This window comes from Aythya fuligula, chromosome 20 (genome assembly GCF_009819795.1).
Source record: "Aythya fuligula isolate bAytFul2 chromosome 20, bAytFul2.pri, whole genome shotgun sequence".
Lineage (NCBI taxonomy): Eukaryota > Metazoa > Chordata > Aves > Anseriformes > Anatidae > Aythya > Aythya fuligula.
Genome location: NC_045578.1, coordinates 9,383,707 through 9,411,437, shown reverse-complemented (window position 1 = coordinate 9,411,437; position 27,731 = coordinate 9,383,707). Strand labels below are relative to the sequence as shown.

General features: G+C 38.4%; 1 protein-coding gene across 8 annotated transcripts in view; it reads left to right on the top strand.

Moving 5' to 3' along the window:
• The window catches only part of BCAS3 (BCAS3 microtubule associated cell migration factor), a 354,038-nt gene that overhangs the window by 20,237 nt on the left and 306,070 nt on the right, over positions 1 to 27,731 (top strand). For all 8 annotated transcript variants that reach the window (XM_032200766.1, XM_032200765.1, XM_032200763.1 and 5 more), the window contains exon 7: positions 6,731 to 6,803. In XM_032200766.1, the coding sequence (XP_032056657.1) occupies positions 6,731 to 6,803 (73 nt within the window). The remainder of the gene's footprint in view (positions 1 to 6,730; positions 6,804 to 27,731) is intronic.

The following is a 27,731-nucleotide window of genomic DNA, read 5'->3' as shown; positions in this document are numbered from 1 at the left end:
TAGTAGGACTGGAATTGTAATGTGATCTTGTGTCATCAAAACAATACCTGTGTATGTGTGTGCGTGTGTACAAATAGGATGGATTTGGCTTTATGTTTGTACATGGCTTGGAATGCCTTCCCCATTTCAGCCCATAAGCCAAAATGCGTAGCAGGTGATAACACAACCCTCATTTCCCTGGTCTGAAGAAACAGACTTCTAAGTGAAACGTAACCATCCCATCATCATCTTCAAAAATCAGATATTTTTGTCTTTAAATGATTCTTGAAATAAATAGGAAAGAAGCTCATGTCTTCCTATCCCAATTAAAACTTCGCTGCCTTCAGCAGTTGGTATGGTTTTGATTATTCTCTACAGCTTGAAATATAAATGGCTCAAGTTTTACAGGGTGACCGAATTCCTGGCTTAAGAGAGGAGATGAAGTTGCCTAGGTAATATTCAGAACATGAGAATATCTCTGTCTGGATGCTGTCAGTCTTAAGAAGACTAGACCTTGGCACCTTGGTGCAACACACTGCATTATCAGCTGAGCCATCTGGTGGCATGGCTCTTTAACTTGCCTAGCTCTTCCCTTTAAAATCTGTATGCTGTGATTAATTTAATACATATTTATGGCACAGGTGCCTGGTTTGGTGGTCTCCGAATTTCTGTCTGTTTAGATGCATTGAGCATGCAAAAGAAAAAATAAATGTTTGAAGACAAATTGATGGGACTTTGTGATTGCTAAAAGGGAGAAAATATTGTTAGATATAAAACAAAACAGAGCTGGGCCTGTGCCAGATAGATTTAGCTACCGTGCTCTGTGAGGAGGAGACTACAGTTGGTAATGTCAATGTAGTTAATGATAGTGGGGGGGGGAGAGGCAATAATCAGGGTGTTTTAACTCCTTACTACTTCATTTTACATAATGCAAATTAGTAATGTCCTCAGTCCTGCTCAAGTTTCTTTGTATTGGGCTTCCTCTCACTCAACACATAACAGCTGTATTTAGCCACGCCAACCTGATTATTCATATTCTTTCTTCAACAGGTTTTCAGATTTTCTCACTTCCTCTAGATAATGCCTTTCTCATTTTTCTGGGGTAACTGATTACATGAATACTGTTTGTACAATTGAAATGTTTGCATATTACTAAGTATTCTGACTTGCATATTCCTAAATTTGTCTTTTTTTGTTTTGTCTTTTCATTTGCATTTCTGTGATATTTATAGAAATACTACCTATTTTGGTTTTCTGCACTAGTTGTATGTTCTTTGACCTATGAAGTCACTACAAAACAGATCCAGAGCCTGTCTAGTAGTGTGTTTTTTTTAATGCTGTTTTTCTTTGAATACATTTGAATGCATTGTGAATACACTTCTGAAATCATTGCTAAGGAAATAATAAATATACTTCAGATAGGTTTGTTATTCTTTTTTTTCCCCCTACAAAATCAGAATATTACTGCTTTCTGAAATGAGTTAGTGCTGTGGTCTCCCATTTTTTATTATTTATCCCAGGTCACTTAAGAAAATCCTGGCCAAATACCTGCTTTCTGCCTTGTGCTATTTCATTTATTAAGGTAGCCTTTTATAGCTTAAAATTCAATCAAGAAACTGGTGCTTCCTAGTGAGGGAAGTCTAAAGCCTAATTCTGGAATAGCATTACGTGTGGTAATTCATGCTTCAAGGGTACATGATGACAGGTTGGTGTGGTAAAGTTCAGATCAGTCATTGTCTGTAAAAACCTATTTCCATGGCTCAGCATTATGAAAATAAATTCCTCCAGTGAACTGAATTAATTTAATGCCATTTTTTAGATTATACCACTTGCAGAAAAGATGATACAATAGCTGTACATCTTGCAATGAATTTGACTGCTTAGTCAAATTGACTAATAAGGAAAACAAATGCAACTAAGAAAGGAAAGAAAAAAGAAATCAGAGGTATTAAATTATTTGAAACAACTGTGAACCACAGGAAGCTTATGGACAAAGGTTTAAAGACTAGAATTAACTTGAAAAGCTAAAATTTATTGGGGGACAGACTAGTTTTGCATTTCAAAGTCTAAGGTTAAAAAGAAAAAAAGTACTACAGAAGATTTATCTCTGCGCTCTCCTGCTTACATCTTTGATTTTGGTAAAATAAAACGTGAACCTCAAAAGCTGACTCAACTTTACAGGCAGGTATACTTAAAAGAGCTGTAATATTTAGGTTGCTTTCTAAGGGAAGGCAGATGTGAGTTTTGTATATACTCAACCACTTGGGTGGGTTAGTGGTTTTAAGTCCCAGAAGGCCAAGATAATTGCCTGGTGTGTACAGCAGAGGAGCTAGCCCTACGGGTTGGACAAGCAGTAGCAGTTTGGAGGTAGATTTGGGTTGGGGTAAGTTGATGCTGCAGGTGTGTGTTCATATTTTGCCATTTTTAACTGCGAGGTGCGTTGTTCCGGTGTAATGAGCTAATCTTGGTGGATTACAGAAATTACAGAGCAGAATTCTGAAGCACAGGAAGTAACCCTTTTTATAGATACCATTGGGAAGAATTTTGGAGCATGACATTTTAAAACACGAATTTCTTTGAAGCTGTGTGGACTGACCTGAATGCTCCCACTTCAGTTCTGGCCATGTCACATCAGTGTTCTAGACCAGTAGTCCTTCACCTTCCACACCATGTTAGACTGCTGTCTTTCAATTTTCTCAAACAAGAGTCGATCAAAATAAAATACTTCCATCTGTCTTCAATTTATGTGTGGCAAATGTGTCAAGATCATCTTTTTATTTATTTAGTTGTCCAAGAATAAAACCATGGTGTTTTGCAGAAGAAAAAGCAAATTTCTGTAAATGTGTATAGTTTTGCCTCTTTCACCAGAAATATTTAATGTTTGCACTGAATTCGGAGCCATCGTTCAGAGTTTCCCTGTGGGTCTGCTGGCAGCAGTTTGGTCCAGTTCTCCAGAATTGTCTGTTAAAGTCAAATCCAGAAACAAATGCACAAACACTTCCGCCAGCAGATGCCACTCCATGTCGCTGCTGTCTCTGCCTAGGGCTTGTTTTCGTCTTCCTGAGCTTCTTTTTAGGAAACCTGTGGGTTGTCTGCAGTTGTCTTGGGGCTTGCCTGCCCTTCTGGACAGACATTGTTTGCACATTGATTCTGATGACTCCAAATACTTTGCTTGTTGCATGCAGCCAAGATGTGCCAAGATAATGTTCTCCAAGCAGCTGCTCTGCTTCTTGCAGTTGCTTCTTGCAAATCTGCTGCCTTGTTAGCTCTGAAGTGGGATGGTGGAATGGGCTGAGGAGGCAGTAGATGCCAAAATTCAGCTGGAGTTCGTGGGGGTGCTTCTGGGGGATGCAGGAAACAGGCATGGTGCCGCAGGTGTTGGAGAGGGACTTTGATAGGTAGGGTGTCTGGGGGATGCTGGAAGTAGGAGATACAGTGATGGGAGGCTGTGGTCTGGACCAGGAATCCTAAAGGAGAAGGGGAAGGTCTGCATGAAGAACAGTCACAGCCCCATTGATCAGGTGTGATATCGAGTAGTAGAATTAGAGCTTATCTGTGCAGGAAATGGGGCGTTTATAGATGCTACCCTGAAGCTGAGGAAAGAATTCACACGCTATTTTTAGGACTCGCTCAAACCTCTTCACTTCGGTTTCAAGTAGCACGTATGTTTTTTGCTTTCAATAACAAACATACAACAAAGCAGTCACAAAATGGTGGTAGAGATTAAGAAATGTTAATTAATTATTATTATTTTTTTTTTTTCTGAGTGGAAGAAGCAAACAGGGAGTGAAAACCATATGTAAGGAATGCCAGCCACGTGGCTCAGGGCACTTCCAGATCCTGGTTGTCTCCTGCTCTGCCATGGCAGGACTGTGAATGCAACACAATTTTCAAGTAACAGAAATAAAAGGGTCTAGTGGAGCAGGAGATGCACTGCCTTATTGAATTGACAGGATTGCTGGAGTCACGTACCAGAAATAGGCTCTGCATGCATGGGTGCTGTTGCTAAATAGGTCACAATTTGATACTTAGATAGTGAATCTCTTGCTCCAGGGAAACAAGGGGACTTCACATTGCTTTTGAGTTCGTGTGAAAATGAAGGGGGATTCTTCTTTTTTCCCCAGGTGTTCTGTTTCTGTTGCTAGTGGTTTTGTTACTGGCATTACTGAGTTCTTAGGAGGTTGAGGGCTGTCTGTGCACAGCCTCATCAGGAGTACAGCACATAAGCTGCTCTGAGCTTGTGTGGATAAACTTTTGACTTCATAGAGTTGTAAATGTTGATTTTTATGGAATTTCATTTAGCCATTTTTTCAGTTTTAAATATACTAACAAGTTGGATTGAAAAGGCACATATATGTGATTTAGCTAAATGGAGCTGTAGATGCGGTGGGGCCTATTTGGCAGCAAAGACAGTTTTCATTACTTTAATTGTGTGATTTGTCAGGATTTCCAGCTTTTCGTAAATGCTGTAGTGTTATATGACAGAATTAAAAGGATTTAGAATAAAAGGAGTTTAAGAAAAAGACTTTGCAACAGGATTTCAATACTTTTTGTATTTGAGGGATTTAGCGAGCTGTTTTTCATTTCAATCATCCTGCTGCATTTGGTTAAACACTGTGTGGAGCAGGTGTGTGCCACGTCAGTATATCGCACATGCAAATAGCCACAATTTTACAAATAAAAATTAATCCACCATAACTTGGAAGATTAAATTCCACCCCGGAACTAGGCAGGGTTTGCTGACTCCATTAAGCACTGCAGAGAACAGCACATGTTGCTTTGTGCAATCTCACGAACAGGCCTGCTATTAACCTGATTTAATGCCCTGCAGAGTCCTCAAAATAATGATCCATTTCTAGAGTATTAATATTTACATTCTGAAAGTATAGATTTGAAGTAGGAGATGAATTTTTTGAAAAACAAGGCCTTCAGTCATTACAGACTGAAATCAGCAGTTAAGCACCTGTTGTACAAATTTTGCAAATCTGTATTGTAGGTATTAAAAACTGCTGGTCCTATTCCTGTGCTGTTGTTTTCCTCTACTCTTTACCAACTTTTCTTCTCCTTAATCTCTCTTCCTTGTTGTTAAACTTAGAACTAGCCCACAAACAAACATGTGAATTTATGTGTCTAATATATCCTGATTTTTTTTGAAAAAGTATAGTTAAATACTTAAGGTAAATCCTGTCTCCACTTAAATTGCTGTCCGAAGCCCTGGTAGTCAGCACTTTCCCCGTAGTGCCGAGAGGCTGGTTAAGGGAACAGAAACAAATGGAGTTGCTCTGTTACTTGTACTGAAGCAAACAAATGGGTTGCCAGACCCTTAACGAAGAGCGTATGTTTCATTTATCAATTTACAGGTCAGTACATACAGTACAAGTATGACTCATAAAAGAGCTTGAAATAATAGGAATAAAAGGAAAATACATTTGGCTCTTTTAGGTTGCTTGTAAAGCTATTGTTGACGGGGAAATTATTGACGTGACCCATTTAACTTCACAAATACCCAAATGTGGAGGAGGGAAGAGTTATCCTTGTGTAGATGAGAGCACTGAACAGTTTTTGTTACAAATTAATTGCATGTACCTGGGTTATTAATAATTAACAGAGACTGTTACGTGAAAATATATATTGTTAATTGTTGTGCCTTTCCGGATAACTGATTTAGTGCAACTGTGCCAGTATTTGGGAATTAATTGTGAACAGACTATATCACTAATATTCTTCATAGATCAAAAGTTTTGATGTATAATGGAGACAAAACCAGTTCATTTTTCACCACAGACATAGATAAAGACAGATAATGTAAAAGGCAAAGGTTGAAAGAAATTGGAGGAAGTTCAGTGGTGGTGATGGTGCTTTTTCTGTTTTTTAGGTTGGGTAGAAGCATACCCTGGAATCAGTAAAACATTGTTCAGAAACAAAGATATTGTTGATTCAATTTTATTTCTATTTCTGTTCATATATCAGTAAGGCAAGCACCTCTGCATCCAGGGCAGGCAGCGGTGTCTCGGCGTGTGCTGGGTGCTGTGCTGGCTCTGTGCTCTTGGTGCCTGGCGAAGGGAATCTACCAAGTACATCGGGAATGTTGTAAGAGCCCTGTTTGTCTGCAGGGAACAGCGGGCACAGCTGGAGTCGCGCTAGAAGCTGGTGACAGAGTTTAGGAAGGCTGTTCTGAATTTAATCCTGTATTTTCTTAGGCACGTAGCATGGGGGTTATGCATGGCCCTGCTTTGGGCAAGCACTTGCAGCCCAGCTTGTCCCATGCTGAAGAGGGTGGCAGCTGTTGCGCTGCAGTCTTTTGGTTAACGCTGTTAGACTCTGCTTACACCTCAGCAGAGCAAATTGGAAACCAATGTGTGAAACCCACGCAGAGTTGGTGACAGCCTTATTTCAGACAACTTGGGTAAAACAATGAAAAATTAGCAAGTGCTACTTGTCATTTCTTACAGCTGCAGAATTCTTAACCCCAGCTGAAATGAATAGAAAAGAACTCAAAATCCTGACCAGATTTTGCTACTTGTTTTGTTCCTCATTGCTGTCTCCTTCAAGAGCAGTTGTTCTCTATTCGTGACTGCCTGTTATTGGTATTTCTATCACTAATCTTGCACAGGCTGTTGAGTTTTGCATTATATATTAAATATTCTTGCAGTATATTGCCCCTCCACTCCAGTGTGCGCGAGCACTTTGAAAGGTAATGCAAACAGTATATAGTGATTTGCTTTTTCTTTTTTTGCTTTATCTCTTTTAGGTACTCAGAAATGTGATAATTTCTCTGAGAAGCGGCCTCTTCTTGGTGTGTGCAAAAGCATTGGATCTTCAGGGTAAGAACATTTTTCATGAATAAAGTTGTCTATATAAATGGTAATGTCGTCTAAAAGTGTAACCGTAGAAAATTACTTTAAACTCTGTCCTGGTTTTGCTCATGGGATAACACCGTGAGGTGCTTTTAAAGCTTTTTTTAATGTCAGCACACATTGACATATGGCTTCAGCTTTATGAGGAGAGTAAAAAGTGAAGATTATTGCTACAAAATAGGTGACGAGCTATTTTGAGTTCTTGTTCTAATGTAGTCACAATTTTGTGATTACTGATATTAATCCTGAAGAATTACTATTTAGAAGTGTCTGAAGCAACTTCTGTCTTGACAAGTAATTAAAAGATGCTTTCAAGCAGCAGTCGTACTCCAAATGAATTCCAAGCACCACGCAAGCTCATTGTTACAGTCACTCACTGTTTATTAGCAAAATATATTACAACTCTACTTCTTTCAGTTAGGAAGTTAATTTAGTTGTCTTGTTCTGTACTGTCTGGACAGTATTGTTGGATCACTCCTCTTATAAAAGAAGGTCTTAAAAGTTTTTATGACCGTGTTAGATATGTTTATTCTGACAGAGCTAAGAATTTATACGTATATGTTGTGGAGAATGCTCACTTTTTAGGGGTAATCCTCTACACACATTCAAATGCTAACAGTTAAAGTAAATCTTCTTACAGTAGTAAGACTAATTACGTGCCACACCTTTTTCAGTTAAAAATTTATTCACTCTGGATATGAAGGAAGACAACCAATGTGTAAATTTCCTAAGGATACTTCTGTCTGTGTATTATCACCATTAATGTTACTGCTCTTAAATCTTTTAAACAAAAACTGTGTGGGGTAGAGAGTTGAAATTTCCTTCAACTGATGTGTTTACAACTTGTAATACTGCTCAAAGTGCCTTTTTTTTTTCTTTTTTTTTTTTTCCCCCCAGGTAAGGGTTTGTAATCTTGTGAAGAACTTTTTCTAAATAGGAGTGCTTGTTACCAGTGATGTGAATATTGCTCTTGGAGGATTTTCTGTCTTAATCCAAACAGTGCGTTTATATATGTTAAGGGGTATGTTGGATGGAAAAAAAATCCTTCACACCCTTGTTTGAGAAGTGAGATACCTGAGAAAGGAACAGGCTGTAAGGTACATTATTTTCTCTGTGTTATTATGTTCCTTAGTTAATGGGAAATACTTCAAAGATGATTGATAGTTTCTGCTTTTTTTTTTTTACCAAAAAACTTATGTTTTCAAAATGAATGGGTAAGCTTGTGTTGCTATTTAACAGTAGTTAAATATCTGCAAATTGAAGGAAGAATTTTAAATCAGACTTTCAGCTCTGACCAGAAGACTAGAATGCAATTAAAAAAAGGAGACAGCTCTACAGGCTCACCTTTACCCAGCTAATGGTAATTTGCTCACAGTGATGAACCTTCTTTAGAAAATTCTGAAACACTACTCTACGTTTACTGTTCATGGCAAGTTATTTATGAAAGAGTCCTTGCAAACGACCTGTTTTTTCGTTATGTGTCAGGTTAAGAACTCCTTGATAGTTTGTCCTCAATTGGAGTCAAATCCTGACTACACCTAAGTTGCCGTGGTTTTGGAATATATATTATTTCTTCCTTTAAATCGGTTCAAATGTCACTTTATTCTGTTAAATTCATAGCTCATTTAATTGCATTTCTTAATGATTATTATGCATACAGAGGAGTTTGCATAGGACATTAAAACAGCTTTGTCACGAGCAGCTTCTGAACCTGAGTCACAATTTCAGTTCTTTTCTTAACCTGAAGTTTTATTCTGAACATCATTCCCTGTATAGCTTACTGGTTGTGGACAGACATAAAACTCCTTGTTTAATCGTGTATCTGAAGAAAGTACTACATTTATTCTAGAGCATTTATTCCAAAGCACTTGATATTTTCACTACATTCATCTCTTCTCCCACTTTGGCGATTATGCTGGCTATGGCATAAAATACAGCAGCTGTCAGCACACTAATGAAACTGTGAACATAGGGAATTGGAGGCCGCTCTGTCTACTGAAATGGCAGTGGTAAAATAATCAGTGAAATGATGTAGCACAGATAGTAAAACATTTCTCATTTAGCAGAAAGGTAAACTGAGTGTCTAGAAGACTGAGTGATTTTCTCAAGGCATCTAGTCCAAAGCAGATCCAGAAGTGAAATCCAGGTCTTCCAACACTCCATCTGTTATGCTGATACATTAAACCACGTTGTCTTTAATATAAACTGAATGAGACTGGACGTGGTTATGACAATGGGTCAACGTCCCTATCTTTGCAAGATGCAGTCTGAAAACAATTCAGGCAGCACAGTCTCTAATCCTGGCATGTCGTGCCATTCTGGAACGCTTCTGCATTGGAAGTCTACGCTTCTCTGTGGACTTTCAACAGTCCCCTGGCTTTCTTCCATTTGGATTTTATGTGGAATCCTGTCAGTACCCAAGGGGAATGATTATGGGAAAAAAGGGCTCATGATTTCAGCCTTGATCATCATAATTTGGGCTTTCATTTGCTGTTCTCAAAATTTCTGACATCTTTTCAGGATGCTCTGTTCAAATTTTGCTGCTATTGCTACTCCTTTCTCAGAACATCCTGACAATTTTGACATTGCCAAATAATTTTTATTGTGCTTCTCTGTTATCAATAAATATGGCTAATATGGTTAACATTTTGGAAAAGTTGGTGACTGGCACCATGACTTGGTTTTGAAGGATATTTTTGGACCCTGCTGTATCTAAATTCTTTTCTGTGACAATCATTTATACAAAATCCATTTTCTGTAGCTCTTCTAAAAAGTGCTTTGGAATTGTTAATTTTTTTGGATGGAAGGTGAAGAATAAGTGTATTATACACCCAATTTTTGATTAAAAAAAACCCTGTTATTAGCTATTCAGTACAGTTTAGAAATTGCTGTGAATTGTCACATGCTGTCCTTGACCTGAACATGTTTAGTTCTTTAATATTTATATTTTGTGTACACAGTCCTGCATGATAGAGGAGTGATTGTTTTTTAAATGTATTGATATATTTTGTGATTTTAGGGAATCATGTACAAATGCATAAAAATCTTTTGAGAAACTTAAATTCAGTATCTATTAACACGTGGGAGTTTTAAGTGTTAAAGGTGCCAAACCATTAAAGTACTGTAAATCTGATAAAATACAGTTTATATCTAGATCCACTGCACTATCTTTTCATAATGGCTTTTAATAGTATTTTATCTTTTAAGACTATATCAATGAGATACTGACACATTCAAGCTAGGAGCTGGGATTTCCTGGTTCTGACCACCAGTCTGCATTAGTGGTCACTGTCAGGAAATTCTTCTCTTTTCCTTTAGCGGTAGATATGCTATAATGAGGAAAACACGATAAAAAATATTTTTTAATGTAGAACACTAATCAGTCTGAAATACCAAGAGTTTTCAAGTTTTTTTTCAAGTTGTAATGAATTAATAGCTTCAAAAAACATCACCTATGCTAAATAACTTTGGTACTTTCTCTGATGTACAGTGTACTTTAATGGAAGGAAACTTAATGAACAGCTTTATCTATGATACAATACAAGGGCTTCTTCACCTCATTATGAAATAGAGATGAGTATAAAAGTATTATACAACATAATGTTTGCCTAAAATCAGTGTTTGAACTTGTCAGTCCTGACATTTTTTTCAGTGTCATTTACAGAGTGAAAGATCTCTTTGGTAACTTAGAAATAAACTAGCGTTCCCCTGAGATCCCCCCATATTTTCATGAATTACAGACTTTTGACTACTGTAAAAAATACTTTTTAAAATTTTAGTATATCTCCCAAAGATTTAACAATATATTAACTTAAAAATAAGTTTCTGGATAACTTCACATGTGGATTTCATCTCTTCTGTAATGTGGCCTAAAGTAGTAGTCACTGATATGATCTCTGCTGATAAAACTTACATTCCTTTGAAAATCCAGTCTTAACCTTCAGTTTAATATTCCTTAATTTTGTATCTTAATTTTTTGAGATTGTCATGGTTGAGAACCTGAATTAACATTTTTATTCTGTTTATTAAACCTTTCCATTAAACTAAAATCACCAAGACTTGCCATTTGGAGAATTCACAATGTATTTTTTGTTTATTTCAAATGATTTAAACAGTTGCTTAATTCAGCGTAAATCCTAACTTCCTAGTCTTATGCCAGGGCTTTAGAAAGAAATATTCATGCTTTCAGGATCTGATAGTGATGCTTCTTTGAAGTGATGGGTATGCAGCGTGAATTCTCTGCGTTCTGTTCTAGTTCCTTGCTTGACTGTATACTGATGTGGAAATGTCTTACTGTATCGCAGAACTTTGCTTAGAGAAAAATGAGATTTATTGAAAAAGCAGTAAGAAATAACCTGCTGGCCAACCAACGCTCGTATATTCTTTAAATTTGATTACTCTAAGAAATCTCTAAGATGAAAAATATCAGAGTAACTCCAGCATGTAGAGGATAAGGTAAATTTAAGATCGCCCAAAATACCAAACTTACAGTATTTGGCAAATAGGAAACATTAAGTTTGAGTTCCCTGTAAAGTAATCAAAAATGAAAAAAATGACCTTTAACTACGAGGATCAAGGTTTAGGCTCTAGTCAGCTAACTTGAGAGCTGGGAATACAGAGGGATGTCAAATAAGAAAAAGTCTCGTGCCCTGTAGACAAAATGCATCTTTTCTATACTAAATTTCTTTGAAATGAAGTGGTAAAGCTATATTGTGATAAACTGCAGTGAAGAATAACTGCTACTTTGAAATTAATTTCTGGCACCTGCTTTTTGTAAAAGTTCTGTAGATGTGCCACTAATCTCGCTCTTTGTATTTCCCACAAGTATTTTACCAGGGGAGAGGAATTTGGTGTTTTCTAAACTTTGGCCTTGTATCTGAGCTTCTGACTAACTTCAATATATACATTTTTTGTATTTTAAAAGTCAAATTTTCCATCTAGTAAAATGACTGAAACGTCTAGCACGGTTTCGCTATATAATCTTTTCAAAATAACAGTTTTCTCAACCCCCAAAAAGGATGCAGTCTTGACACATAAATGGGAAACAGATTGTGTTTTTTGGCTGATGCTATATGCTGGTTTAGATGTTGGTTCAGTCAACTTTGGTCTTAGATTACAAGATTTGCAAATTAAAGGAAAACCAAAAAGGAAAGAACATCTGCGTAAATTTTGTCTGTGTGGAATTTTGTCCAGGCATGCTTATTTTGTTCTGGCTGATAGGATAAACAAATCGTCACACACATGTGCACACACACACACTAATGGCTTTTGGTTCATATTAATGAATTTTGGAGGTAGTGAAACATCAGTGAATAATCTGTAAACAGATATCCCCCACCAAAAAAAAGAAAAAGAAAGGAAAAAAGAGCTAAGTTCTAATGGTGGGCACAGAACTGCAACGCAGAACCAGTCAGTGTAAGTTGTTGGGAGCTATCTGTTTTAAAGATAACTAGTTAAAACCAATTGTGTTAAATGGCAATACATGCCTGCTTGCCCAGTCTGGGTTGTTTACACCATGGTTTGGAGCATACTGGATATGTAAAACACCTCTGGATATACCAAACAGGCCCAAAAGAAGTGCTTTTTTTCCCTTCAGATGTAAGTGTGCAGATATTTGTTATTAAAATTAATGCTTCAAATGTGGCTAATGCAGATGTTTAAGAGGAAATTGAGCAGTGTAATTTTGTGTTAGTTCAGATTATTAAGAAAAACATCACAGTTTTGAGGGGTTCAGAATCAGTAATGCAAATCTGCCCTCGAGTAGGCTCTGTAAGTAACAAGAAAGCTAACAAAGCAGAGATCGCCATGCCAGGAGGATAAAAATGTGTATGGAGGTGCAGAAGGGAGAAGGGGACAGAGGGCAGAAGACAGGGATGAGAAGTTGCAGTCACTTCCATGTGAAACCACCTCTCCAGAGTACACAGTATTGTAAATAGATACAAGAATAGATACAAGAATTTAAAGTATTTCAACTTATTTTTCCTCCAACACCAAGAATTCTGATGACTCATCTGTTTGCCCCCATCGTGCTTAATTGTGAGCTACCAAACCTTGTTTCTACTCTATTTTTTCTGTTGTTTTTCTTTTTGATTTCTTTATTAGTGAAGTCATTTTTAATGCATAGGGGACAAAATTATTGTAATAAAATGCAAACCAGTATAGCTAAAGGAATGTATCAGTGTAGCTCTAGGCTTACAGTAAGATAAGCTTTAGACTATGTTTCTGTGATTGAGCAAAGACAAAATTCCTGCTCATCTTGCCCGCTTGTGCTGCTGCTTTGGTGCTGCTGCTTTCTGCAGCCCTGGGCTGTGTCACTTCAGCTGCTTGTAGAACCCGACACTAAGGAGATGACGGAAACAATCCTGGTTTAAAATAATGCTCTGATTTTGCTTTGTTTTTCTTTAATATGGATTATTTCAGGTACCTGCTATGCAAATGATTGTGTGCAAAATTACAAGGTGCAGCTGAGTCACATGTAGCATGAAGGTGGATGTATTTCATCAAAATACTTGATAGTTTGGCACACTTGTTCTTTGTCCAAACAGCCAAAGATAATTGCATACAAGATTAAGAATTTATGCCAAAATCTCAACCAGTGGCTTATGCTGCCAGCCCGTAACATGTGTTAGGTTCTTAGCATACTTTTTAGAAAGACATATTAATTGAATGACTTCAAGTGATAGAAAGGTTTGAATGACATTAACAATTGGATGGAGGTCAGTTAAGAGCAGGAGAAGTAAGAGGTAGTCTTCTTCTAATCATGGGAGGAGGAAGGAAATAAGGGCACGTTAAAGAAGGAGGAGGAGGTTTGAGCAAACAAAATGTCCAACTTTGGCTAGCTAGCATCCTTTTTCCCCTGCTGATCAGTTTACAAGGCAAATCAATTGGCAGCAGATTTTCAGGAAGCATGCTTTATTAACATGGCTACTGTAGATTAATAATAATATTATAATAATTATTATTAATATTATTTATTTATTTTTAACACTGTCAAGGGTGTTTAACACTGTCGAAGGTTTAAATCTGTAGAGAATAAACTTCATTTATTTTCAGCCTTTAGAGGAATATTTGGCTCTTAGGGTGCCTTGTAATATATCTCCCTTCAAAATAAAGCAAAAATACTAAAAAAAAAATAGATGTTTTCATGGCTTCATAAAGTCTCAGCTCGGTAAGAACAGCTCAGACAACATGGATTTTGTTTTGTGACAACTTCCTAATTTTTCAGCGCTGTTTCCTTTCTCATTGAACAGAAATGCAAATGCTGTAGCCTGGCCAGTGCAGTAACAGCTCAGCCAACCAGCACGTCTTAAGCTTACTCCAAAAAAACTTGCATTTGTTTTTCCTGGAGATAAAAAATGATAGGGATTGTAGGGATTTTGTTCTAAAAAGAATAGTAAAACCTTTTAAGTTGGGTAAAGCCCTCTCGGTTTTGTTCTCTCTTTGAAGGAGTGAGCCCCAAAGGCTCTCGTACCGATGAGAAACTGTAAGCATCATTAACTGCAAAATGTGCTGCCCTGTCAACTGTCTTGCAAAAATGTCTTTCCATTTTAACATGGAAAACACTATAATCTCTGTTTATTGAAGGAAAAAATGAGTTTAGTCGTAACACGTTGTGTGGTAGCTTTTAAGATCCTGAGAGATGCAAGCTCTTCCCACTTGCTGTGTTCTGCGATAAAGATAGCAGCGTGCTTTACTTAAAAAAGCTCTTCGGATCCCAGAGTTTTTTCTTGTAACTTGTTTCTACAGTTACGTTAGTGTGCTTCAACTATTTTTTAACGTTTAAGTAGTGCTTACTAGTAATCCTGCAAATTTTCTCACAAATGGAGAAGCTCGGGGATGCAGCTTTAACAGCATACGGTAACGGTCCTGTTTGTGAGTCCTGAGGGTCAGGAAGATCTGGTGTTCTTCTGGGAGACCAAATGTTTGTCTGGATGAACTGTAGGAAGAAATAACCTTTGAACTATAATAAACTGTTAATCTTGGATCAAAACTGGAAGGAAGAAAATGAGGATTTGGGGGTCAAACTTTGACCAGTTGGTGAGAACTAGGGGCAGTTTTGACCTTCTAAAGCTTTGATTTATTAAGCTGTAAAAAGATAAACCTTTCCTAAGTGATCTCCGGGATAGCACGGAGGTTTGGGAGAACAGATTTCCGAGCTGAGGCATAGTTTCATTTTACGGCTGTTCCAACCCCCCGTGCATGTAATGATACAGGGAGGAGATGGAGGGAAGGAAGTAGCCTTTTGCTAAATGCACAGCCAGATAAAACCAGCTGGAGCACATACCTTCCCTGAGTAACTTGTCAAAAGAAGCACTACAGGGAAAAGATAATGCACAGCGCCATTACAGGCAAAGCTGCTGCTTCCAGGGCCACTTTAAATTCCACTTTAAATTATTAAATACTGTAAACGCTATAAAGTTAATTAGAAGAGGAACAAACTCTACAAAGATAAATGTGTTTTCAATATGTTTCTCAGGGAGGGTACAGTAGAAACCAGTGAATGAGAGGAAATTTATTTCTGGCAGCACTCTAGACATGGAACTGTGGTTGAACTTTTTACCCTAATTACGTCCCCGCTAATGCCTGCAGCGGTCTGGAATCAAAGCGGCCCTTCAGGCCCTGGAAAGTCTCTGATGTGGCGAGCGTTTGTTGTGTGATGAGGGTTACTTAAGAAAAAATGGAATATTGTGACAGGATTTTTCAAAATTTCTCAGTTACCACCCACCTCACTTGTTGCCTACAAAAATAGAGTAATTGTTTGCATCTGTGTGTTTTTGTCTGTCTTAGAAATAACTGTTATAAATCAATGTGACATAGACCCAGAGAACAGTTCAGGATTGTATTTTCTTTTCTTATATGTTTTGGAGTTATTTGTTATATGCTGGAAGAAGGCTTTCAAGCTCATTGCAAAACAGTTAGAAATTTCAGGATGGTTTGTTGTCTGTTTCTGAGCTCACTATCACATACCCAGTTCTGAAATCAATTCAACGATGCTATTTAAAATGTTTTTCCTAAATGATGGCTTTCACTTCATGCTTGTAGCTTGACCAGCTAATTGCAAACTGCACTGCAGCCATTGTATCGGTATTGTTACCCAACTGCTGCCACTTGAGTAATTCACTGCAACTTGACAGTAGTTGAACTTTGCATCTGTGACTAAATGCCATTTTCTCTCTTACAGCAGTCTCTCTCTGGAGCCCTTGGTTTCTTTCTTTTTGCTCTTTCCTTCAATAATATTTAGTATACAGAGAAAAGTCAAAGGTGTTTGAGCTCAAAACTTCGTGTGCAGGTTAGATTTTTTTTTTTTAAATCTCTGCTGTGAGGAAAAAGGCCATTAAAACACAATGATTGGAATTTGTTAAAAAACACTATCTGATAGAAACACTCTTTTTCATGAGTTCTGATCTTGTTTATGAAATACAACAACAGTAATTCATTTGGCAGAATGACTATATTGTGCTAGCTTTACAATGTTAAATTTACAAAGGATTTATAAAGCAAGGCACAGCAGTTTTTCTCAAAGACTTAAATGACTCCTTTGTGAAAAAGCAATAGAGATGTTCTCAGTAAAAGATTTGCCTTAATTCTTTTTTTCTTTCAATTCTATGTTAATATATTCACCTGGAATAGAAGCTGTAACATATTTTTTGAATGTTTGCTCACAAACTTTTAAAAACCTAATTGTGAGTAAAATTACTAATAGAATATTTCTATAGTGTAGTTATCTGTAATTATGTAATGGATAATTATCATTTCATAGTTGAGGCCTTAAGAAAGTAACACTAAAAGTTTTAATCAATTTTACCTGCACAGCCCAATGGGCCTTATCCCTTACAGCCTCTGCTGTACTGGGTGCTGTTGGTGTGGTGAGAAGGCAATATTTCTGTGCCCCCTGCTTAGTGACTGCAAGTCCTCCTGAACATAGCAGCTAAATTTAACTATGACATTTCCTCCAAATTTTATGAAAAGTGGTCCAGCAAAGGAGGTGGTTATATTGGTGGCTTCACTGAGGGAAAGGCTATAACATAAGCTAATGCTTTCTAATTTTTTTTTTATTTTTATTTTATGTTTTAAACTATTCACTTAGGATCTCACCTTAAGGGCAGTTTACAGAAAATCTGATTTTATTGGCTTTGCTGTTCATAGAGCTCCTTGTTCACAATAATTCCTCTCAAGTACTGTTTCATACGTTCAGATGAGCTTTTGGTGAGTTCTGTGCATCTGAAGACCATGGCCTCCTCTGTTAAGTCATAAATCAAAGAAGCCCTAGGACCATGTACTTAATGGGCACTTGTGAAAATTTTGGCCTACCTGGTGTGAGCAGAACCTCACAGAGGCTTTGTGGTTCACGGCTCTGTTCAGTTACCTCAGTTGTAAGGTCTAAGCTAATCTCTGCTCAACTTCAATCACCTGCACTCTAAAAACCCTACAATTCTTCCTTGGAAATGTTGAAGCTTCTCAGAAACAGTGATTTGAGCAAAATACTCGCATATGAACAATTAAGGTAGTAGACTCAGGCATCTGGGAAATGTTGAATTAGTTGTGCAGTGTGAGGCAGAGAGGCCCCTTAATGGTTTCACAACCCCATTACCTTCAGCTTGTGGTTTTAGTGACACCACTCGTGGAACCAGAGCATGGGTTGGGTTGGAAGGGACCCTACAGATCATCTCGTCCCACCCCTGGCCATGGGCACAACACCTCCCAGCAGCCTGGGCTGCCCAACGCCCTGTCCTGGGGCACTGCCGGGGATGGGGCACCCACAGCTCCTCCGGGCAGCCTGGGCCAGGGCCAGATGTTAATCTTCGATAGAGGTATGACAGAAATGCAGATGTGTTATACACAAAAGTCAATTTTCACTCACGTTCTCCAAGATTTACAGAAATTTTTTAATTAAGCATATGTTCGTGGAATGATCAAGGATAGCCAGGGCAGGTCCGTCATTTCACATAAAAGGTCTGACTGGTTACACAGCAGAGCGAAATGTGGTCCAGAATATACCAGAAAAATTGATTTTGCTCTGAAAAATGGAGCTCCAGATGTACTTTTCCTCAGTGATAGCTATAGTCAAGTAAGCCTTGTAGATAAACAAATCTCTTGAGATGCTGCTTATCTTCCTGTATTAACTCACTCAAAATGTGATGGGACAGCTATAGTTTGTGATGTGGCACGTCTCAGTGAAGCGGAAAGTGTGTCATATTCCAGTCTCTCTGCAAAAGCATGCCACAGCTGAGAAGCCAGCTTGTGCTGTATTTTACACTCCAGTGACAGGCATGCCACATGCCGTGGAATGAAGCAGCGCGTGCAGCGTGCTGCGGTACGTGGAGGTAGCTTGTAGGCTGTTGCTGGGCTTTCCGCAGCCTCATGTGTTCTGAAATGGAGAAAAAAAAAGAAATGCAGAAAGGAATAAATGGACAGGAATGAGAAATGTTGTTATGGGCAGAAAATTTAATAGTAGTAGCATGTTATGTACTGTTGGTAAAGCAGAATGTGAAAAGAGCCATCTGCTGCCAAAACTGTAGAATAATACGGAGGTTGCCAGAATTTTTGCTATGTTGAAGGATTCCACTTACCTTTTGTTTTTCTACTTGAACTGGCTATACCGTTCTTGTAGTATCTGTTACCCTATGTTAGGATGACCAATATGCTAATAAAACCAAGTCTTAAATTTTCCTGTTGTTGATACACTATTTTTCTGATACCTGGAATACAGATAGGAAGCAAAGACTGAGCTGTTGGTTTGGTTGAACAGAAGTGGACGTAACGGCTGTCGAAGCAGAACTGCAAAAATCCGTGACCTCCATCAGCTCAAACATCTGTTCCGTGATGGTCAAGGAAATCTGTATTTACAGATTCTTCCCCCAAACCACCCCAAAAGTGGAAACAACTCTTCATTCTGTATTTGGTCATGGATTTTGCTTGTCTTATGAACTATGGTATATGATTATATGTTAGGAGTAACCTCGCTATATCAGCAGCGTGCACAACTGGTAAGGAAATGTCTTCCTACATTGCCTTTCAGTAGCTTTGCTTTTTACTGCATTAAAACTAACATTTTGTTCTTTCTAATATAATACAAAGTTGTCAGCACTCTGAACAGCTGAATCTTTTCTGAAATCCTTCATTAAGAAGCATCTAGCTGCATCTGTTGCTAACAGAGCTATGGTAAACCTCAGGGACTAGGAGAATTGCTGTGGGGGCTGCAGCAGAGAAGTCTTTCTGTCGGTGTCCCACAATCACCAGGTCAGCACACCTCGCAGCACGGCCTGTGCAGTGCAGAGAGCTTGCCTTCACCCACGGTTGAGCCCATATAGGAAAGGGATGGCAGGGATCTGCATTATTGTTCATTGTACAAGAAAAGCGTCACAATATTCCACGAATAGATACCCTAACAATGCTTGCACGTAGCTGTATTGCGTCACCTGTAAACACTTGATATATTTCCTTAAATTTTCTGTTGAGATAAATGCTGCTCTTTGTCCACAGAAACGTTTCTTAAACATAATTATACATGTTTTGATCTTTCAGTATTAAATAAAATGTTAGGAACAATTAATTAATCTTTATATTAGTTTGTTGTTTTTTTTTTAATGAACATGCAAAGCACATTTATAGAGTGGTAGATGTGCCTACAGCCATCAGTGTTTTTAACTTTATTTTCTTCATTTGTTTGAAAAAAGCGTAAGTAGCTTTTATGTTGATATTTGTTTTATGTTGAAGCTTTTTTCTTCTCCCACTCTTTTCCCTCATTTATCTCTTGGTAGCCTAAGTGTATAGTCAACCGTAACAAAGCAGGGCTGGTTGTTTGGTCACAAGCAGTTTTTGAAGGGAACGAATGAAACTCTACTATAGCTGTATTTCACTTTAAGATTAAAATGAGAGCAGTTTAAAATCTGATCTGTGCTTTTTATTTTAGAAGCTTATTGCTTTAGTAATAATTATTATATATTCTCTTTAAATACAGTGCATTCCGCTAGTAGAAGAGCAGTGTGCAATTTTTTTTGTTACAGAAAGCTACGGTAATTTCCATATGCGTTTTTGGTGATAAAAGATATTTCCTGATTGAACTTTAATTTCTCATATGTGATCATTTTGTACTTAGCAACAAGATGGAACATTCTTAAATATATCTAAGGGAGAAGTTTGTATATGTTGCTTATAACTAAGGGCTGCTTTTGACACCTTTTAAAAAGAAATAGCAACATCTGGAAGTACACAGTTAAACGTAACTGAAAATTTGGCCGGTCGTACTGTGCTTGGGGCATTTGAGAGAGATCTGTAGTTCTCAGATGGGGCCTTTCAAAGCAGGATGGCAGCTCCTTTTCCCAGGTGTGAGGGTCCTGCATTGCTGGCTGAAGTCGTGATGCCCTGCCTCATTCAGTCGGACTTCAATTTGCGCTCCAGCATCTCCCTGCAATACTAGTGCCACACGGTCTCCTTTCCTTCCCCAAGCTCTTCCTCCAGTGCTTTTTTCATCCAACTTAGATAATAAACCTGTTGGATTAGGGGCTTTTCTTGCTGTGTGTTTCTGTGAAGTGTCTTGTATGGCCATGGCCCAGTGCTGATGCTATTTGTGGTGCACGTGTGTAGCATGTGCCTTGCGCTCCTCTGTTAGGGTAAGTGGCGGCACTTGATCTCCTGGAGGGGAGCGCTGGCCTGGCACTTAGGAGCAGCACTTGACAACTGATTCACGGGGCGCTATTCGAGCAGCTTCACGGGACTCTGCACACCCAGCACGCTCAGCAGCACGTTACCAGCTGGGGAACTGATGAGTCAAGGTAGAACGGGAGAAGAAGCCAGCTCGGAAGAGATGTTTCTGACAGAAAATAGGCTACTTATTTATTTATTTTTTTAAAGAAAGGATCTGACGAAAGGCATTGAGGCTTTTAATCCTCCATAGCAGAACGGACTGAAATATACATAGACAGAAAAACTTCTTTTTCCCCTCTCAAAATAGCAAATCCCCAATATTGATAGTTTATTGCCTTGATTAGCCATCTGGAGACTATGGATGTAAACAATCTGTCCGATTTCTGTCCGATTTATAGGCACCATAGTTGCTTAATGTGTTTGCCTTCTATAATTTACAGCAGGGCAGCTAATTCTGGTAATACTAATTTGCCTGTATGAAGGAAAGGTTTGTACAGCACCATACCTTGCAGTAAAAATAAGCTGTTGGCACCTGAGGACAGGGATTTAGGCCATTGCAGAGAGAGAAAAACAAGATCCCAATAGGATTCCTGCAGCAGATCACAACCTGCAGGGCCAGCAGACTTTATTTAGTTATTTATTTATTCTTTTGAACAAGACACTTTGAAAGCAGCATTACATCTTCCCAGTTTTTGGTATCATCATTCTGCCCAATAGTGTTACGCAGGAACTGATGCACGTTGGTTTGCCTTTTATCCATTTCCTTCGTCCAAACAAGCAGTCACTGCGTATTGCACAGACAGGTGGCTGTGCTAAATTTTGTCTAGTGGTCGCTTTGGCACAGCCAGATAAGTCCCATTTGTTTCCACACAGAGGCAAACAATATCAGATTTCTTTTGGTCCCTCATTTTCTTGCTACTTGAGGTGGAGCTTGGAGTTTACCTACAACAAAATGTTTTATGCAGTTGATCACTTGCTGAAAATATTTTTGTTATATGCCAGTGAGACTACAAAGAGGGTGAAAGTTTATTTCTAGACCGATGGCTTTGATCAAAATATTTGAGGAAGATGCAAGAGAGAAGTTTGTACCTTTCAGTATTTAACACAAATATTTTAGTGCCATATCAAATAATTTCCTCACTTGTATTTAAAGGATTAGATTTAGGAACATGTGTCTAGGACTGGTACAGGTTTTTCTTATTTAAAAATAAGTGCTTCCATGCTTTTTGCAATTTGTGGTACACTTAAAATGTCTGTGCTGCTTTGTGTTTCCCTGCTACACACACATTTTTGGGAAGTGTCACTTTCTCAGAAATCCTACTCTGCTTTTCCTGATTTTGAATGAATCTCAAGTGCCATGAATGGAAGTAAGAAAATTACTTACAGAGTTGAGTTCTCAAGATGTTATTGTGGAAAGTTGTGATGCAGAAAGCCAGGGAATTTTAGGGGACTAGATGCTGAAAGCCTTAATGAAGCCTTTTAGTGCAGTGGTGGTGTGAGGAATAAATAATGCAGCCCTTGGATTTATTAAAAGCAAAACAATTCTATCCTGAAATACGTAATGTCATAAAAATAAAATGATCTAAATGTTGGAATAACTTCAATGTTAGAAGACTCATTGTTGCTTGAAGTCTTTCAAGACAAGATTAGGTTACATGGTAAAAAATATTTTTTTAAGCTTCTGGGACATTTTGGCCTGGAAAGAGAAGATGATCCTTTAGTATTGAAATCTGTTAATCTGAGCAAACCTTCTTCAGGGGCCTTGAGGAGAACAGAATTGCCTTTGTGGTCTCAACATGCCAATAATATTGCTACAGATCATAATCTAATCTCGTGCTTCAACTTTGCAGCGTGAAGGTTCAGGATGGAATTTTTCCAGTACACAATTAATTAACTCTGTGCTGTGCACGGCAGTTTGGTTTTGCTTTCCTTCCCCTTCTGTGAAGCATCAGGGACTGGGCACAGCTAGCAGAGGTTGCTGCAGCTCCTTGGACTTGCTGCCACATTTCCCTCTTCTGTTTTCTGCCTGTGACTTGTTCCATCCCACGGCCAAATTGGGGTTAAAGCATCCCAGCAAGGTGTCAGAAGTAAAAGCTGAGTTCCTCCTAAGGCCAGTAATTTTAAATGAATTGATTAAATGTGTCTGTAAATGTTAAATCCCACAGATAGTTAAAACTGGGCCTAGTGAGGGATCATTGTACTGTTAGGTTTTTTAACAGGACCTGAGGCTAAGTTTTAATATTTTTTACTGCTTTTCTTAAAGGCACCGCAAGTATTTAAGGCTGTTTTCTATGCTGGGTCTATTGGGCTTGAAAAAATGATTGCCAATCGCATGCGAACAAATAAACCACCAGAGGACGAATATGTCAGAATAATGAAGATGGTGCTGGGCCGACGACTGACTGGCCATCACAGAATGGGAAGCACGTCTGGGAGCACACAGCCTCACAGCAGACGTCCACCTGTGGTTACGTTCTTAGAAATAGTAAAAAGTGATGGGGAAAATTAAATGGTACATCACAAGAGAACAGTAAAAGCAGTCACCTGAACTAATTTTGAAACACTGCAATGAAAAAAGCTTTTTGGTTGTGAAACACAGCTTTAAGGATGATGGACAGATCTTGACAGAATAATTACCTTATATTTTAATTAATAATTGTATGTAAACCAGTGGTAACTGCACTATGACTGCCTGACAAAGCCAAATTGCTTTAGACTGGAAGTGCATGACCTGCTGCCTGAAGGTGGCTTCGTGAGAGCTGTTAGTGTACTGATCTGAATCATTTTTGCTATCTATACTATACTTAGAACAATAAATAACTTGTGCTAAGTATAACCTAACTTGTCACTTGTACGGTTTCGTGGCTCAGTCCCATCAAATTCAAATACACGTTGGTTGAACGTTATTTTTATAACTTGCCAGATAATAACCTGGAAGTATCAAAACTGGAATAATGATTAGACTTCTTTTTGCCAAATGTTAAATGGCAATTGTACTAATGAGTAGGAGTTCTTGACCATCGGTCTTTGTTGTCCCCCCCCCAAAAAAAATGCAAAACAAAACAAAACAACAACTCAAAACCCAAACTCTGTCTTGCCTGCACGTGAGGCAGGCCAGTACATGATGGAAAAAGAAGAAGAAAACTTTCTTTTAATGTGGAAACTATAAAAGATAAAAAAAGGGGATTATTACTGTAGGAAACCTGCTGCTAACAGTGTAATATTTTTCCTGAGTAAATACATTAAGAAACTGCCTTGGAGGACAGAACAAGGCAGATGTAACGTAACTCTTTGGGTAATTAGAGAAAGATGGAGCGCGGTGTAATGCAGTTCCAGCAGGCGAGAGGGACATGGAGCATGCTGCAGAGTGGCACCTCAGACGAGGGTCAATTTATATGTAGCATCTGGAAATCAGCTATTTCCCCTTGTTCCATCATGTGAAGTCAAGTCACCAGAAAGAGACTCTGGGTGGAAAATGCTGTAGCGATTGTGTGCAGGTAGCTTCATCTTCCTTTAGTCAGGGAAATCAAGGACCAGCAACTGAATTAACAAATGCTTGGCTTAATTGATCTTTAGAACAGATTTTTGTGATGTGCCTTGGGAACATGCATTTAATACTGGCTTTGTTTAGTGTCCTTCTAATAGCATGGTCCTGAGAGGTGACAGTTTATATATACTTTGTTAGATCAATGCAGGTTATCTCTTCAGGCGATCTCACTGTTGATAATTTATTTTAATTACACATTTTCCTAAATTTCTCATTTGTTTTGTCATTTTAATACGCTAAGACACAGGCTACCAAAAGTGACGAAATTGTTTTCCAAAAGAATTCTGCAGAGCCTATATAGAGAACTAGAGACGATAGAAAACTTTGACAGTTGTGATGTCCTGTACAACTTCATACTTCTCCTTAGTGAAGGTTGTTCTTATTATTCTAGCAATTTTATCGCTATCTACAATTTGTTGTGCTGGTGTAACTTCTGTCATTGTTCCGAACAGCATTGTTGTATATCTCACCATGGTGTACATGTGTAGAACGAGAAGGAGGTAGGTAGAGATGCCTCCCTTCATCTCATTTTCTAGATTCTAACCCCATCTTTTGTGAAGAGAGGACAAAATCCGTAGCGATGCCTATGCCAGCCAAACAGCCTTCATCCTCTGATGACTTTTTAAAATTCTACAATTAACTGCAAAAGCTTTATTTCAGTGGTACTCCTCACAAGTATTGTTTTCTTTCCGGGCTCTTGAGACCATCCTGCAGTCAATGCCCGTTGTCTCGCCAAGCGCGATGCTGTTTCTGGGCACAAAAAATGATGGCTTTGTGCTGGCTCCATCAATTTTCTCCTTTTTTCCATGTAAAAAGCGTGTGTTTTATACAGTGTATTTGTGTCTGTGTGCAAACATTTTATCCAGAGCGTTTACAAACCATGTGACTCCCTGCTAACAACTCGGGAGGAGGTGATGGTCCTGTCGTGATGCACAAGCACAGATGTACTCAAGTGCCAGCTGTACCAGGCATCTGTTACTTTTCTGCTATCCTTGTGCTGTAACAATCAAATAGAAGATTGCCTGAAGTGTAATTTTGTATTTATTAATGCCACCAGTTTGAAGCTGGTGAATTTGTGCCCATTATCTTTAAAGTTTGTTGCTATCCTTGCATTCAGCAGCTGTTGTAGCAGCCAGGGCACAGAACAAGAATTTATTGATAAGCCGTGGGAGTAATCTGCAAAATTTGTATTTGTGACAGACTTAATGTTGTTACCAGATTGCCAAAGCCAGTGCTTTCACATTGCTGTCTTCATCTTTCCCCTTTCATAATTGTCATGGGTACACTGAAACAGGAGCAGAGCCCATCTCACCAGCGATACGGGCACAGACCTTTGGTACCCAAGGGTGGCAGAGGAAAAGCTGCTCAGCCAGAGGTCTCCTTGCTTGGTTTGCTCCCTGGTGGTGGCACTTGGTTGTTGTAGGCTAGGATATGCCATCAACTGGTGGATTTTGGGCACATTTACGCAGTGGCTGTGTGATCCTCTGATAGCATTCGTGTTCATTGCTTATTTCTGAAGTAGAGCGAGATGCAATCAGTCTGGTTTCATACAGTCCTGAGGTTTTGAGAGCTTCCGATTGGTAAGAGATGCTTTTGCAAGTCTGTTGGGCTCCGTCTTGCAATCCGTGGTGGTTTTGGTGCTTTTCTGTGACAATTTGGATATGTCTGGTTTTGTAGCTAAAATTTCAATAGAATCGTATTGATTATTGATTGCACTGACTGCTATTTTTCTTTCTCAGATGTGCCATTTCCAATATTTAATATTTTATTAATTATGTAGTATTTTATAAGACATTTTGAAGTACTGGAGAATCCTTTCTATATACAGTTTGTTGAACAATTAAATCAAAATCCTTGATTTTTTTTCAACAAGCTGAAAACATTGAGTTGTTACTGAGTCTGGATCGAAAAAGAACTGAACATGGTGGATTTCACCATTGTATCATTCCTTGTTCAGGTACACAGCTTTTGGAGTAGAATTTATAAATTGAAATTAGGAACATTCCCTGACTTAGTTCGTGCTTAATGAATTGAGAGTACTTAGTAGCAAATGAGGTTCGTAACAGCCATTACTTTGAACTGGGAGAGGGATTAATAACCAGAAAAAAAAGGCAAGGAGAGAAGTGGAGAGCAGTCTTTTTTATTTTTATTTTTTTATTTTTTTTTTTACTGCTTGAAACTTTTCTTACCTTTGCACTTTTGAAAATATTGCCAAATAAAGAGCAGCTGCTTGAGCTTCCACCCTTCTGTGTCATAGTCTGTGGACATAGCTCTTAGCCAAGGAATGTCCCTTCCCCATTTCTTCCCCAGAAGGACATGCTGAGTTTCCTGACGACTTGTGGCAATGCCGAGTCCCTGTGCTGCCAGCAGCACAAGCGTTATGGGGCAAGAAAGGAATACAGGTCTGACGATTTTTTTTTTTGGCTATTGCCATGTGTTTCTGTTTGTTAAGTCCCAACATTTTTTTCAAATGTTTGACCTTGACTTTGTACGTATTTCAGAAAACAATAAAATAATAAGAAGGAAAACAAACAAACAAAAAACCTACCTTGCATCTCATTTTCTGATCGTAGATTGCAGTGTACCAGGGAAAGAAAAGAAAGGTAACACCTGGAAAGAGTTGAATTGGAGCTAGGTGGAATTTCAGAGTAGGTTTGACCTAGTCCCCACCAGCAGGGGAGCTCAGAAGGTGCTGGGTTTTGGGCAGTGCTGCTTACAGAAAGCTTTGGGAATACATTCTTGACTTGATCAGCCAGAAGAAAGGTGTGGCGTAATAATAGTCACTCGTTTGAGTGCAAGATTGTTTCCTGTAATTTTGTGGGTGCAGTGTGTATGAGGTAGTACGTGCTTTTGAGTTGCAGTCAGGTAGTTACGCAAATGGCAAGTCAAACAGCACGGCACACTTACATTCAGCAGGGGCTGTGAGGGAAATAGGAATGGCTGTCAGTTATGCAAATCTAACTTCAGCCATATAAACATACCTAATTTCTGTTTTGAAATAACAATCTGTGTATCCTTCTATCAAAAGCAGAATTGCCTTTCAGTAATAAATGTACGTAAATGAAAAAAAAAAAAAGTTTGTACATAGACTTTTCTGTGGTTTTCTGCATTTTCTAGCAGCAGTGAGCTTCTAATAGAAGGTAACTAGACTTGAGTCTTATTGCTTTAAAAGCGTTCTTGAAGGGCCTTTGAAGTGCTTAAAAGTAATAAATAGCACCCTCCAGTTATTAGCCTGAGCATGTGCCTAGAAAAATGTATGTTTTGGGAAGAATTTCTGTAGGCAAAATGTCAAACTGCTTTTTTCTGTTATTTCTTTGGCTGTTGTCTTTTGGTGCATATATCGCATATTGTGTCTCTGCTGCATTTTGTTATCCTGGGACATTCGAAGTCAGCAGTCGGAATTTGTACTCTTCTCCAGAAAATTCTTGAGCAGCTTGGGCAGATCCAAGGGACAAGCAAGTGTTGTGTCAGGAATTGTGTTAAACTCTGTAAAATAAAACAGATATGGGCAAGGGGAAACACCCTCCTTTACCAATACTTAGTATATGTTTGTACAGCTGGCAATTTGTGCTGCTTCATATTCGCTGACCTAGAAGTAGCCAACATTTTAATGTGTTCTTGGAGGGGAAAAAAAGGTGTTATGGAAAAGAACTGCCACATCAAAGCCTCTTCTCAGCTTGTAAAATGGTTTCCACCACTAC